This window comes from Anser brachyrhynchus, assembly GCF_964034855.1.
Source record: "Anser brachyrhynchus genome assembly, chromosome: 1".
Taxonomy (NCBI): Eukaryota; Metazoa; Chordata; class Aves; order Anseriformes; family Anatidae; genus Anser; species Anser brachyrhynchus.
The window spans coordinates 12,524,739-12,540,644 of record NC_137694.1 but is presented as its reverse complement, the minus strand read 5'-3'; the positions used below and the strand labels follow the sequence as shown (position 1 = coordinate 12,540,644).

Sequence of the window (15,906 nt, the reverse complement as noted above, 5' to 3'; positions counted from 1 at the left end):
CTTTAAATTTATGCTCATTAGGGCCACTGATGAAAATGTTAGCTTGTCTCTGTATCCACACTCTGTAGGCTAAAATGTTACATTTCACTGTCCTCTGTTTGAAGAGGCATCAACCCTGGAATATATTCCCTGTTCTGCTAAAACTCTTATGGGATAGTAAACATGTCTTTACCTGCAAGAGAGGATCACCTCATCTACTTAACACCTTTAGCATATGCCCTGTAATTTACAGAACCCAAAGTTAAGAATTGAAGTCCTCAGTATAGAGAATAGAGAAAACTGAATGTCTCTAGGGGTTGATTAAGAGAAAGAAGTTATACATTTAATGTTATATAGTGTGGATAACCTCCCAGTCACACAATGTTTTTCCTGGTGAATTTCTGACTCATTCACACAATGAAAATGCACACTTTGAAAACATTCCGTGATAAATAGCTATTCAATGCTTATTTTTATCTGAATGCTGTGTCTTCACGCCACATATCATGCAAACTTTTGCAGCTGACAGAGCAGATGTGCTGTAGAAAGGTTTTTTATTCCCTAATCAAAGAATGCAAATAAAGTATCAAAAGTAGCTGGTTTGTTTTACCTTCTTTTTCCTTGATGACTTATGTGGAATGGGACCTACAAAATCCCTCTGAAATACTCTATCTCAAAAACCAATGTAATACTTAGCACCCTCAATATGAAGGGTGGCAAGAATGAGATAAAGCTGTGAAGGAAAGTAATTATTCTTTAAATTGCAGTTCAACTGTACAAAGATCACTATAAAAATATATCACTACACTTTGTCCAAACTCTTTTTACAAATGAAGATCTTACTGACAATCTGACAAGTTATGGCAGCACTGAAAGCTGTGGAAACTGTAACTTGTAATTAAAACAACAAAAAATCCAGTTTTTATATATCATACTGTAAGACCAATATATTTCTGAGTGCAAAAGCCTGTTTCCTGAAAAATAGTACCGTCTATGTAATGTCAGTTTCTTTCTGAATCTTGCCCATCTAATCAAAGTGCCACACTTCAATAAAATGATGTCTTGAGCTTATACTCACTTTCATTGTTAGAAGACACTACATTAAAAACAGGCTTTGTACAAGCCCTGTGACATTAAGGTAAATACTCCAAGCAATCACTCTAGAAACATAAGATGAGGAGCTGATGAAACATTCAAAAACCTGAATGATTTGCCTCAGACTTTGCCCTTTAATTTTATTATGCCTGGAGTGATTTCTCTTTTCCCCCATGTGATTTTCACAGGCAAAATCACTAGTGCCAAGAGTCAAAATCAGTTTAGGATGCAATAAATTACTCATAATTAATCAAACTAAAAAGCATATGGAATTTAAGCAGAGACTGCCTAACCCAGAAGACTGCAGATGCAAGCTCTACCCCAGCTGATTCAGCCTAATCATCAACTCAGAAGATAATATCAACTTCTCATCTCACAACCCCTAAAAAATCCCACTCCTTGCTTCTCTGAGCTTGTGTAACAGAGTAAGGAAAGAGGGTTACTGAGGTTACTAGTCAGCTTAGCTTCTTTGTGACACAAAGCACCTCCTGTTGACTCTATTCCTATTAGAAGTTCATGCGTTACCCTTAAGAACAGTCCCAGTGAGGAAAAGTCAACAACCTTATCCCTCCTATGCATAGCAAAACAATACCTTTGCTTTCTCCTAATCAACCAACTGTACTGTCTTCATCTCTAGGGTCTTGTGTTATCTAGAAAAGCCTTCTTTGATGTTGCTAGTAGTCTCTCAAATAGGGATTCATGAAGTAGCAAAGGATGGGCACTACTACTGCAAGGATATTAATCACAGAATCATAGAATGGTCTGGTTTGGAAGGGACCTTAAAGATCATCTAGTTCCAATCTTCTGTCATGTGCAGGGACACATTCCACTAGTCCAGGTTGCTCAAAGCCCCATCCAACCAGGCCTTGAACACTCGCAGGGATGGGGCATCCACAGCTTCTCTAGGCAACCTCTTCCAGTGCCTCACCGCCTTCAAAATAAAGAATCTCTTCCTTATAACTAATATGATTCTACCCTCTTTCAGTTTAAACTCATTACTCCTTATCCTATCACTGCACTCCATGACAAAGAGTCCCTCCCCAGCTTTCATGTGGGCACTTCTTTAAGTACTGGAATGCTGCTATACGGTCTCCCTGAAGCCTTCTCTTCTCCAGGCTGAACGACCCCAACTCTCTCAAGCCATTCTTCATAAGAGAGATGCTCCAGACCTTCGATCATCTTTTTTGCCCTCCTCTGGACTCATTCTAATCATCCATGTCCTTCTTGTGCTGGGGGCCCCAGAGGTGAATGCAGTGCTCCAGGTGGGGTCTCATGGTAGGAGAGCCGAGCTGTGGGAGACAATCACCTCTCTCGCTCTGCTTGCCACACTGTTTTTCATGCAGCCCAGGACACAGTTGACTTTCTGGAATACAAGCACAAATTGCCAGCTCATATTGAACTTCTCATTAACCAACACCCCCAAGTCCTTCTCCTCAGGGCTGCTCAAAAATCCATTCTCTGCCCAGCCTGTATTTGTGCTTGGGATTGCCTCAGCCCAAATATTGCCAGGTGAGGTTAATGAAGGGGATTCGTTAAATAACGTTGTAAGGGGAATTCCTTCATTTCCATAATTTTGATTTGTGTCTTTTCTCATTCCAGCTAAATTTCACCTCTGAGTGTATAATCATGCTCATGTCTTCATACCATCTGTCCCCTTTCATATTTTTACTGCAGAATCAGTCAGAGTTTTAATTTGAATTTTCATTGATCAAGAGATTTTCATTCTGTCTCAGGCAGAATCGAGGTTTTCCAAACATAATAACAATTTCAGCAGTCTACAGGAGGTTTTATTTATTTATTTATTTATTTTAGAAGTGGAGTTTCTGTGCTAAACAGAGTAGTTTCCCAATATGGCTGGGAAAATATGACAATGAAATGTGTGCTAAGGACTACCAACAGAACTAGTTGCAATCAAAATTTGCGGAGATAAGTTAGATTTTTTTCTCAAAGCAGTCTTGGTTATAAAGGTATGATAAGCCAGCAGCTTTTGGTTAGGTCTAAATCATAAAAGCAAACTTCTGTCTGACATATCCCAAGTGAGTGAGGAAGATGTTCGTTGTCAGCTCCTTGGCACACTCCTTGTCCATCTGGAACAAGTGGATAACTTTTCTTTATTGATGTGATGGTGGTGCAGGATCTGCTTCACAGCCTGTGTCCTGTGCCATGGTGTTTCTGATATGCCTTGCACATACTGGGCAAGGGAGGAGGAAATACTTGCACCTTGCCTCTTTATAAAAGTCTTTCACAGTCTTACCATAGAAAACCATTAATAGGATATTTTGTGATAGTAAGCAGCCTACATAGCCTACTACAATATAAAATAGCCAACTAGCTTGCTTTAGAATAACTCTTTTGGGATTTTTATAAACCAGACTGAATATAATTCTCTTTAACAGAGTGTGTTAAAAATGCTGACAATCATTGTTCCACACCAGAAGCTGTGTTTTAAAGTTTTTTAGGTGGGAACTAACTGTCCTAGTAAATCTTTAAGTTGTAAAATCATTCAGTTTTCCATTTGTATACCAGTAACCTAATATAATATATTCACTGTTAATCTGGGCAAGAAGGCAACTATGAGCTACACCATTTCCAGATCTTCCCAGTGACGTGTTTTCCACTTCCTTAGAATGAGGGGACACTGCACTCACACTCCTAAGAGGCATTCAATCATCACTGTGTTTTTCTATCTTTTAAACACCCATTTCCATTGGCCAATCCAGGTAAGATTACCAGCACCTTATTTTTTCAGCACAACATCCATCCCTCCTCCCTTCCATACCAATTTTCTACACTGGCTCTGCCATCCCACCTGCATGTCTCCTCACTCAAGTTATCACTTCCTTTTTCCTTGTTCTTGCTAGCACCAGCTGTTACAAAATCCCTTTGTACCTCCCCGCTGCTCCTGACATGCCCTAAAGAACTAATTATATCCACACTATGACATCACCGATCTTATGATTTCATACTTGTATCACATTGCTGGTCCATGGAGACCCACTGCTTGACATTCTGCTACAGGTTTTTTTTTTTTGTTTGTTTTTCCTTTTTGTGCTTCCCCTACCAACGGTTTTCATCTATTGTCCTTCATCTTACACTGCAAACGTAAATTCCTGAGGGAAAGGCTGTCCTTTTCCGTCTGCTTTTACAGCACCTAGCCAATGGCTCCTGGTTTATGCCTGGAGCTCCCTGACACCATGTAAATACAAATAGCAACAAGAAATAAGGTCAGTTTGATTCTTTCATTTAAAGCTCCTATAACGTCTGTGTTTCTTAGGGGAGAACATTCAACCACACAGAACACAGAAGAAGAACTGTGTCATTAGCCTACAGTCACCCTCAATATTTGTGTAGAATCCTACATATATATATTCATCCATAGACAAAAAAAAAAGGGGGGGGGGGGGAGGGAATTTGATTCCCTTTCACCATTTTAAAAGTTCATCAGGCACATGCAACTCATAAGGACTTTTTGTTACTGTAGATTTTCTCCTTGAGCCCAGAATTCAGTGATGGAGTATGTAGTGTAACTTGGGGGTGAACCGAGATCATAGCAGGATATTTGTCTTTGCATTCCTCTGATCTTCAGCAGTCTTGAGAATGGTCTAAACTAGGTCAGACACCAACATGTTGTGGTCGTGGCTAAGTCACACCCTATCTCTTCCTGATGATGACTAAGGGAGATTAGACTTACAGTTAAAAGAGTCTGGAGAGAGAAATCTAAATTCTGAAAAGCCTATCAGTTTTCAGACACTGAGGTACCTTTTCTTATGCACTATTTTCAGTGTATATTGCATTTTCCTTAGGCTATTCTAGGACTTTTCTGCATCAGTCAGATCTTTTAAAGCTTATTCTATACTCAGACTATCTTTTTCTATCTGCATGATGTGAAATAACTTTAGATGTCAACCATCAACTGGACTGCTATGTTGTATTCTCTACCAACATATCTGTACTTGATTTTTGACCCTATCTCCACTACTTTTACTGGAAATACAAGGAGACAAGGGGAGTCTTCCAGTGGCCAAAATAAATAAATAAATAAACATATAAATAAATACATGCAAAGACATCCTCATTCTTTTATTTACACAAGGTAAAACAGAATAATTATATTTGAAAACAATGTAAACATAATGTATGGATTTCCCTACACAGGAAATGTTTTGTTTGTTTGTTTTTAATATATTTATTTTTATGTTTCTGTTTTTAATCAGAAACTGCTTCACTTTGAAACACAATCACTGCTTTCAGTGCTTGCTTTTTGTTGGCCTTTTATCTTTTTTTAATTAGCTCACTTGGGAAGTAATGTAACTGTATTGCAGAAAAAGTTGTATCAGTTTGTACTTTGCGTAGCTGAATCCTTTTTTTCAATTAACCATACAAATTCTGGCCTTCCTCAGCCACTTATATCTTGATAAGAAACAGCCTATTCCTTTGTTTTGTCCTAGCAGGCAACAAGATGCACACTTTTGTTCACCTATGTGTAATCCTAGATGATTCTGTGATTCTGTGAATCCACCATACCAACCACGAACAGGGTTGCATGCAGTACTGCAAAGTCCTAGAATATCTTGCTATTGAAATGGAGTAATAAAAAACAGATTTCAAAAACACACTACCCATCCCAGGGTCATAAACAGGATTTTTTATGTCCTGCTGCAAAGTAGTTTCTCATTAAAGTATAGAAATACAGAAGATACAATACAATCCTTGCTAGCATACAGAAGTCTTATGTTGGATTTATAGAACGTTGTATAAACAAGGGAGGAGTCTAACAGTCACTTTTGTTCCCAGGGAACTCCTTACCACATGTGTGTCAGGGAGGCAGAAACATGGACAGGCATCCAAGGAGAAATAGAGAAGAATATCCTGAATACACAGGACAGAATTAAGAAGGCCAATAAACGGCTAGAGCTGTAATTGATGAAGGACATCAAAGATAACAGGAAAGGCTTCTACAGGTACAGCAGCAGTGAAAGGGAGACTGGGAATAATGTAGGTGTCCTGACCAATGTGGTAGGTGATCAATTGAGGGAGAGCATGTGTTATAGTCTCATAGCTCAGACTGTACAGAGTTTGACAGTGCTTTTTTTTTTTTCTTTCTACTACAATCTTATCTTCTTATCTATGTTTAAACTATAGCAGCACAACACATACTGCAAAGTTCAGTTGTTCAGTGTTCAGATACATTCAGAAAGGTATAGGAAATGCCCACATTAACTGGCTGTGCTCTGTTTCATAAGAAAAAAAAGTTGAAACCTGATGTGTCACACAGACAGCATTAATAAATACTGTACCAAAGCAGAAAATACTACAGTACAGCCTTTAATTAATCCCTCTAACTAATGCAAATATATTTCTACTAGCTACTTTTAACTTTTCTAAGAGATGAAATTTGGATCTCCACCTCTGAAGGTTACTCTAACTTTTAAATCATATCATTATGAGAAAATTTGTTCCCAATATTAAACTGAAATGTTCATCTTTTCCAGATACATTACATTAGCGCTGGTTACTTATTTGACCAATTTTGAATTATATTTATACATCCACGGGGCTCACACATTTTAAATTCTCTGAGCTTCTCAATCATTACCCAACAAAGCTCTATCTGATGAGTTCTCTAAATTTATTCCCTATAGTCTTCCTGGTAATTTGTATTACGTTTGCCTGGACACTTCAGTTTGTTAATACATTTCTGGTAGTGACTGCACAGAATTTAAAAAACTAGGGCATGTCTTGGGCTGAGCTAAGTTATGGTCTACCCAGCTCAGAAAAAAAGGATGAAGGCTAAAGTCATTTATTGATTTCTCTGATGCTGAGATCCCCTTGGTGCTGATATAGTTTTGATATAAAATAAAGTACATTGCTAGTGGTTTCAGTGGGCCTGTTTGTGCAGAAAGGCTTTTTGAAGCTCACTGACCCATACAAAATCTGCTTTTTGGCACCCGGTCCTGCCCTACATCATGGAAACACACATGAGCAAAGAAAAGTGTTGTGTGCCCGGGGAACCTATAGCCAACTGATTTCCTAAAGACATTACCAGCTGATGTGATATAAAGTGACCCTGAGCTGACAATAAGTTGCTCTTTGTGGTGGACATAGAATCTTAACAGAAAATAAATTAGGTTAATTGAACATCCACACACACTTCTGCTGAGCTACGCAGAATTATCCAGCAGAAATATGTGGTCTACCAAACCATGTGTGACAGTGGCTACTCTCTGACCTTGTGCCTAATACAACCGGTAGAAAGCAGCGATGAACACTGACTCAGGTAGAGCATCAGCCTGCATCCTGGGATGGTCAGAAATGCTGCTCTGGCAATCTAGAGCCCTGAATCAGGCAGCAGAGTTGTCTGGAAGGCTATCCAGGGAATTCAGTCTAGTGACTGATTTCATCATAGCCCAGTCGTGCATCCCTATCACAACCTACTTAATATGAGCACAGATCAAGTCTGTCCGTGGTCATCCTTGGTACAACCATCCAGTGGGCAAGGCATGTGAGCAGAAAGATACTCTTTTATTTTCATGCGTAAGAATAGTCACGTCAAACTTCAATTTCCTAGATACCTGTGGGAGTATGTTCGACCTATACTGACACATATTGCCCAGGTGCCACTTTTTCATGTTAGATTTTGATGACATCTAGATGTCATCTTTTCCGATTGCGTGTGTTCTTGTGTGGTAGGCCCAGACTGACCACACGCTTCTGGAAGAATATTTGCCTATTGATATGGCTTGCAGTCTTGACTATCTGTAAGCCTTCCCCAGCTAGCAGCTCAGTTGCAGTGCACCAGTCTGGTATGGTGAGATGGTGACTTGCTGTGGGACGGAGATGGGGGTAGGAACCCTCTAACTGTAAGCCTTGCTGAAGAAGAACCCAAGTGTCAGGAGTGAGAATATCATGTCAGGACCACTGCCCTCACCTGACAGCCAGGGCAGCAGGAGGCAAGCAGTATTGCTTGCTAAAGAGTTAGTATTTTAATGCCACTGGTGTTCCTGTCTGTGGATGTTAGCTAAGACAGAAGCCTTATTTCCTAAAATAGAAGTGACCACGCACTGGGAATACCAATTATTAAAATAAGGAGCATTTATTCAGCTTCCAATTTCGAACAGAATGGAAGTATGCATGCTGTCACACTAATCCTAGATTTCAGAAAGTTTAAAAAGGCACTGCAGAAAGTGTGCAAGTTGACCTTTATATTGTAATAGAATAATTTTAAAAATGTCTCTTTTTAATAAAAAAATACGTTTATTCCATTTCTATTTCTTCTTTGCTACTTCATTTGGGAAAATGGAAAAATACTTACATGAAACTTTTTTGTGTATGTTTTTCTTGTGTTTTGTTTGTTTGATTAAAGGAAGTAAATCTGATGCCTTAAAATACATTAACAAAATTAGAAAGGATTCTCTATAAATGCTGATATACTCACTGGCATTACATTTTAAGGCTTCTGAGAGTTTCTATTTTTGAGGGCTATGCTTCCAACTACTTTTTTTTTTTTTTTTAAAGAAAATAGAGTCAATAGTGCTTTGCATTTTATATTTAATGATAAGAATGAGATTCAGCTCCCTCTGCTGCTTCAAGTGTAAGGGGGAAAAACAACAAGGTGCATAAAATCTTACTAACATAAGACAGGTATAAGAATTCTATCAGATCATGAAGCTACATACTATATTTAAGATTTTTAAAACTAGATGAGGTGTGATTTAGATTAGATATAAAGAAGAAATTATTCACTGTGAGGGTGGTGAGGCACTGGAGCAGGTTGTCCATAGCAGCTGTGGATGCTCCATCCCTGGAAATGTTCAAGGCCAGGCTGGATGGGGCTTTGAGCAACCTGGTCTCGTGGGAGGTGACCCTGCCCATGGTGTGTGTGTGTGTGTGTGTGGAAATGGGTGATCTTTAATGTCCCTTTCAACAGAAACCACTCTATGATTCTCTGATTTTATGATTTTTTTTTTTCCCTCTCTCTCTCTCTCTTTTAACCTGAATGGTGAATGGTCATATAACCACATTTACAGGTTCTCTGAATATGATAGTGAGAAGAGGGCATCATATGGATAACAGATCTACCACTCTGAGAGGCTCTTGCTGTTGCAAGAATGTGATCTTTACTCTAAAGTATCTCATTGTATTCCTCTATGCCCTTGAAAATACTTTCTGCTGGTAAATACACGTCTTTTGAAAAACTGCTTCTATTTTTGTCTTTACACATCTTTACCCTCAATCCCTTTGTTTACCGTTTTAAATCAGAACATTTCATTAACCACCATATTAAGGTCTTAGGAGGGTAGTAATTTATTATCCTAATTTTCATTAATTTCCTTTGTATCCCTTTGCTGTAGAGTGCTCAGGATGTGCTGCTCATGAGGTGCATGCAGCAGGGTGGTGTGTGTGTGTGTGTGTGTGATTTTGAATTTTCTGTAATTTCTTACATGGAAGATGGAATTAAAACCACTGGAATCAAATACAAATGGTAAAGCCATTGTCACCACAATACAGTAATCAATAACTCTATGTTCATGTGAAGCAGTCCTTAAGTCATACTTTAAATCTGCAGATCATAAATTAGATGTTTATTGACAAGCATTTGTTGAACAGAAGGTTTAAAACCTGACTTTTGTCTCTGCACAGGCTAAATTTGGCTTGGAAGACATCAGTGAATGAAAGTCTGTCCAGAACTTCATGTCTCCTTGTTTATGAGGACTCTGCACCTGTCAGGTGAAGGAATCAGAGCACTTTGGTGTGTAACTTAAGTGCCAGTTTGTGGGAAGAGAGTCACTGGGAAGACCTCAACTTCAACCCACGATCAATTTCCATTTCAGCACAGTAATGGTGACACAATTAAAAATAGGAAGCTGACCCTCTGAAAATGTTTCTAAAACAACTGAAAGTTTTTAAACCTCAAATAAACAAGAAATACAGAATATTAAGTTTTTACCAACAAGATGTACTCAGCTGTTGTGGTTTAACCTGGCCAGCAGCTAAACACCACACAGCCGTTCGCTCACCCTCCCCCCTCCCTCTCTGGGATGGAGGAGAGAAACGGGAAAGTGAAGCCTGTGAGTTGAGATAAAGACAGTTTATTAAGACAGGAAAATAATAATAATAATAACGATAATAGTACTACTAACAATAATGTGTACAAAACAAGTGATGCACAATGCAACTGCTCACCACCCGCTGACCGATGCCCAGCCTATCCCCGAGCAGCCGGCCCCCCCACCCCGGCCAGCCACCCCTATATATTGTTTAGCATGACGTCAGATGGTATGGAATACCCCTTTGGCCAGTTTGGGTCAGCTGTCCTGGGTCTGTCCCCTCCCAGCTCCTGCTGCACCCCCAGCCTGCTCGCTGGCAGGACAGAGCGAGAAGCTGAAAAGTCCTTGGCCTGGTGTAAACACTGCTCTGCAACAATTAAAACATCAGCATGTTATCAGCGCTCTTCTCATCCTAATCCAAAACATAGCACCCTACCAGCTACTAGGAGGAAAATTAACTCTGTCCTAACTGAAACCAGGACATCAGCCTTTGTTTATTTGTTTAAGAACTTATTAAAAACCGATAACTGGGATAATAAGAAAAATGCAGGTAACATTTAGCCTTCTGCCAAATAATGCTCCATTAGTCAAAAAATATGGAAAATTCTGTCTTCATGTAAGCCAGTTGGAATATTACCATAGACTTCAATGGGTCCAAGGGAAGTCCATGGTCATGTAAGTAGTTAAATAGCTTCAACAAGCTTTGAATTTTAACCAGTGAAAGAATTTGAGATAATTCCAAACAACCAAAGAAATGATTAAAAGTGAATTTGGGATGAAATTAATGGTACAATAACTAAAATGATTGCTTTTCATTGGATAAAATTAAGGACTATTCTTATATTAAGAGTAAATATTATGTCTTTGCTAAAACAACTGTTATGGAGGTTTTCTGAAGTACATAAAAATTCATTAGAAAAAAAGACTTCTTCTTGGTACGTTATTCATTGATGTGCTAGTTAAATTAATTTATTTTCATAATTTTTCCATATCTTTAACAGATATGAACAAACTTTTCTAGGTATGCATTTCTTATAGGGTTCCACGTGACTAAAATCCCTCTTACATTTGTGTTTTTGCAACGCATATATGTCCTTTTATCACCAAATTCAGATTATCAAACAAATTTCTTTTTTCTCAAAGTGTGTATACACTAAAAAATTATTATTTCTGGTACTTCTACTCTATATGTTCCTTTTAAAAGGTGATTCTACCCTTAGTACGCATTGCTCTTCAACTCTTACGTTATTAATACTTTGTAATGATGTCTCATAATAATCTTCAATCATGTGCCTTAGCATATTTAGGTTTCAGAGTATTATTGAAGCTGTTACATTTCTGTTTATGAACACTGCCATTCTTATGCAGTATACATTTCAAGAACATTTTCTGTCTACTGATATGCTGCACTGGCTAAGAAAATTTGCTGATCCAATAAGGAAATGGGAACAGCCTATGAAGTCAGTGATCCATGAAGTAAATAAGACTCTACGCAAGTTTTGACATATCAGAGAGATGACAGTATACTGAGACAACCTTTCTACTGGAGAAGTGGTAAAAGACAATGGTAAAACACAAATATACACACTCCAAATAATTCATTTTGGTTTATTTCAGGCAAACACTCCCTGCTCCCAGCAGCAAGGTATGGGTGAAATTCACTGAAATTTAAATACAAAATTAGAACTTAATGACAATCTCACTAAAGTTAATGAGACTTGGACTGCTAATTTGAGTGAGAATGGAAGAGAACCTTGTATAATTCATTTTTTATCTCATTCTGCATTGAATAATATCACTCAGATTGCCATGGAACTTTACCACAGGCAAGCTGCAAAACATGCAGCAACTGTCTATTGCTTTAAGTATGCTTGAAAGAATTCATGTCTATAAACATGGCTTGGTCTTTCCAGCAGTTGCTCAAAAAGCCACAAATAGAAAAGACAGAAATAGTCATGGATTTGTCCCTACTGAAATTAAATGAAAATATTTACAAGATGGGTAAAAATGTATTTAGTTTAGTCTTTATCATGAACTTACTGCTGCTTTTCTACAACACTTTGGAATCCTGCAGTCATTTACATTTGTCACAAAAGTGGTAGACAAAGAAAGGCATATTCAAAGTCCATGTAGGGAAGAGGATATAGAGCATCCTATTTTTTAAATCTGAAACTTTTATAAATTCAAATCTATTTAAAAACAAACAAACAAGTAAATAAATAAATAGAAGATTTTTTTAAAGTGTTTGAGAAGACAGAAGTATAGAAATATTCTTCTCTGAGAATATAAACTGGTTTTGCCTTTGAATTATACCAGGTTCAGGTCGTAATTGCAACTGTTATTTGCATGCACTAGAAAAAAAAAATCCAATTGGTAACTGGTCTTTTCATTAGTATGAGAAAATATCCTGCCTCCTAAAAATACCAAATACCATAGGTTACAACACAAAAAGTCAGTGTCAGGTAAACCACTTGGCTTTCTCATCTAGGTTACATGGTTATTTCTGATTCTCTTTAGAATTCATACAGTTGAAGGTAAATGAACTGAATCAGCCCTAGTAGTTGCTAACTGGTGAAAAACTACACACATACACAGAATCTGATTTATTTATTTATTTTATCTCAATTTAATGAGAAATCCCTTCTTGTTAGAGATAAATTAATCCATAACGGTCATGGTTGTATAGTCAACACAAGGTAACTCAGCTAAACTATAAAACTTAGTTAAATACAGAATGATCTTTTCAAGAAATATCATGCAAATCAGTATCTGCAAACCAATCTATTAACAGAGGTGATCATTAAAAAGAAGACTGATTGGTTTCAGAAACCTGATATTCAGTGCTGATAAGGAGAAGAAACTCGGCTCCAAGAACAGGCACATTCACATAAGCTGCTGATCTATGGAAGGACTCAAAAATCATCTTCTCTTGGTGGGGGAAATTTTCTTTGCTCTGGTTGTTATGATTGTCAACAGTAGACTTAATCACTGAAGACAATGTGCTCAGCAAACTTGTGACCGAACGAACAGCAAAATCCTTCCCTGAGGAATGTACTACAGTCATGAGGAATTAATCAGGCAAATGGGGGGATGTAACTTAATAAGGTCCTGGCCAGACATCTCTATGGGAACAGGAGAAATTGCATCTGTAAACTATGAATATTTTCTAATAAATTATATATATATACTACTGTAATACATAGTTAATATATTATATATTATTTGGCATAATACACATATTCTGACTGTGAAACATTAGAGTCAAAGAAAGAATTCATGCAGAAATTGGTAAGTTGAGATCATTTTGGTTTTCCTTCAGTTTCTGACTTCCTGACTTCAGTGAACTTGTCATCAGTGATCAGAGAATGATATGATAGACATTGTGTAGCCATGACTTTGGCCCTGTCTTCAGCTAGGTCCCCAGCCAGCCTAAGGAACTATACAGACTTCCCCAACCGGTATTTCACCTTGCTGTCCACTCAGCTCTGATAGCTAGTATTAAAAGACACCTCTCAGTATCCCTCAAGGGACAGAAGAGCACTGTGAATTAATTTAACCTAGCAGTTCAATCTCTACAGACTTGCTACAAACTAATGAAATTACATGGTCAAGCAAAGACAGACTATGCTTAAGCTCCTTTAAAGTTAGCTTCGAACACCTAAGGTAACAAAAAGGTTCTTCCAGAAAGGTTTGTTACTTAATCCATGTCAGAAAAACGTAAAATTGTGGTGTTGTACTTCTACTAATATTTATAACTTCTACCTATAACTACCTTCTAACTATAACTTCTAATTTGGTGTCAGACAGTGGGAAAAAGTAGGAAAGAAAAAGAAGATATATTTTCCTTTATTTGACCTTTGTTAATGGAAATATTTGTTACAATTTCTGTATTGATATAACTCTTTATGAAAATTTATTTACTTTCCGGTGGGTACTTTGTGCTGATTAGGTGAGAAAGGATTATTTTCTTTCCTGATATTTATAACACAGCTAATGATTTTCTTTGGGGTGAATAGCTTATTTATCTTCAGATGCTTTCCTTGACAGGGACAAAGTCAGGACAAAATGTCTTCATTGCGTTTTCTGCTGCAAGGTAAAAATATGGGGCTGCTTCTTGTAAGTGGTTCTACTCACATAGCTATTCTCATATGTATAGGTCATATTTTTCATAAAAAGGGTGTTCACTGCCATTTTGCTTTCAAAATTGAAGACTACAGTAAAAGGATCCATCCACTATTCAGTTACCTTAAATACTAGTACATTTCTAAGAAGCATGAGGTTTAAATACTGTAACAATTCTGGTTTTATTTAAAGGCTCTGCCATGGTAGTTTCATTTTCAGGATAGCTATGTTTTGGGAAAGATTTGAATCAGATGAATCAACAGTTCTTCTGGGGATCCTTCTCTACACAAAGTTTCTTGTTCTTTGCCCCATGTGCAGCTATTTTTCCTGGAGTCATTAGGACAGCTCCTATCCCTCTGTCATATTACAAAATTATCTTCCCAATAACTTTACAAAGCTCATAAGAGACGACAGCAAATCCTTCCTGTTTTACTTAAATAGTGCTGCTTCAACCTCTGATATACATTGGTATTTGCAAGATCACACATGCAAAGAATCGTCAGCTTTACAACTGATTTCTGTTTTAGAATTTGTTTGTCCTATGTTAGAAATGGAGTTGATAGCTTAAAATTTGTGGAAATATCCTTGGGTATTTGCCATAAAGAAATAGTATTTCTTTCCTATAACTGTAATCAATGTATTATCTTGTTTCTCTTAACTCGTATAATATGCTAAAATTACAATGCACCCATCTGCATTTAAATTTCACATATGAAAATATTTTCATAATTGCCATATGGCTCTTCACAAATGCCTGGTATCAGTAGAAATGACACATTCTACATATATCACACGGGATATCCCAATGCAATTCCATCAAATTAGAAAAAAGCATAATGGAAAGATGAGACAGATTTAGCAGTAAAAGTGTACTTACCTTCATATGTTCCACTTTCTAAGAGAGCACCACTTTTCTCCAATTCCATAAAATCTTCAACAGTGATGAAAATATAGTCCACACCAGGGACTTCCCCCTCCTTATGTGGCCTTGTGGTGCCTATTAACAATAAGAAAGGTACGCTGTCAAATACATGACCTAAACGTAGAATGATCTTTTTGAAAGTTTTGAACAATTTATAGAGAAAACTCTATAAACAACACAATATGTAGCACATCGCCTTCTACAGAATGTCTTTCAAGACCATACAGTTACATCTATGGAAGCCTACAGAGTTATATGAGATGTATGTGTAAGGCTGAGATAAACACTCTTTGAACCCAGATCATTTATTCTCACTAATGAAAAAGTATCATATTGTTATTCCTTTTACATTGCTACAAAGACCAGGAATTCAAAGGTAACAGGACTTTTTAATGTGTATTTTCTGTAGCTTCAAACAAAGTGTTGTCTACAAATAATCCATTCCATGCTCTTTTAAACATTTATTTAGCACACAAAGTAATAAATATGTAAGTAAATGTATAAAGGTTATGTTCATACTGCTTGTTTCAGTTCCTTAAGTGGACTTGATAAATGGATAAGATTAAGAGACTGAGTGATTCAGATCACCTGCTAACTGTGCTGTCAACCTACAGAGGTACTTAAATTTAGTTATTGCCTCTATTGTCATCTCTGGATGACAGAGTTCTATAAATGCCGACAGAAAATATTTCATACATGGTGAGAAATGACTCAGCCTTAGCTAGGAGAAGTTGAGATGTT

The 15,906-nt window shown here is 37.4% G+C and overlaps 1 protein-coding gene across 12 annotated transcripts in view; it reads right to left on the bottom strand.

The window, feature by feature from the left end:
• The window catches only part of MAGI2 (membrane associated guanylate kinase, WW and PDZ domain containing 2), an 817,299-nt gene that overhangs the window by 305,506 nt on the left and 495,887 nt on the right, over window positions 1-15,906 (bottom strand). For all 12 annotated transcript variants that reach the window (XM_080581211.1, XM_080581210.1, XM_080581215.1 and 9 more), the window contains one exon: window positions 15,121-15,240. In XM_080581211.1, the coding sequence (XP_080437337.1) occupies window positions 15,121-15,240 (120 nt within the window). The remainder of the gene's footprint in view (window positions 1-15,120; window positions 15,241-15,906) is intronic.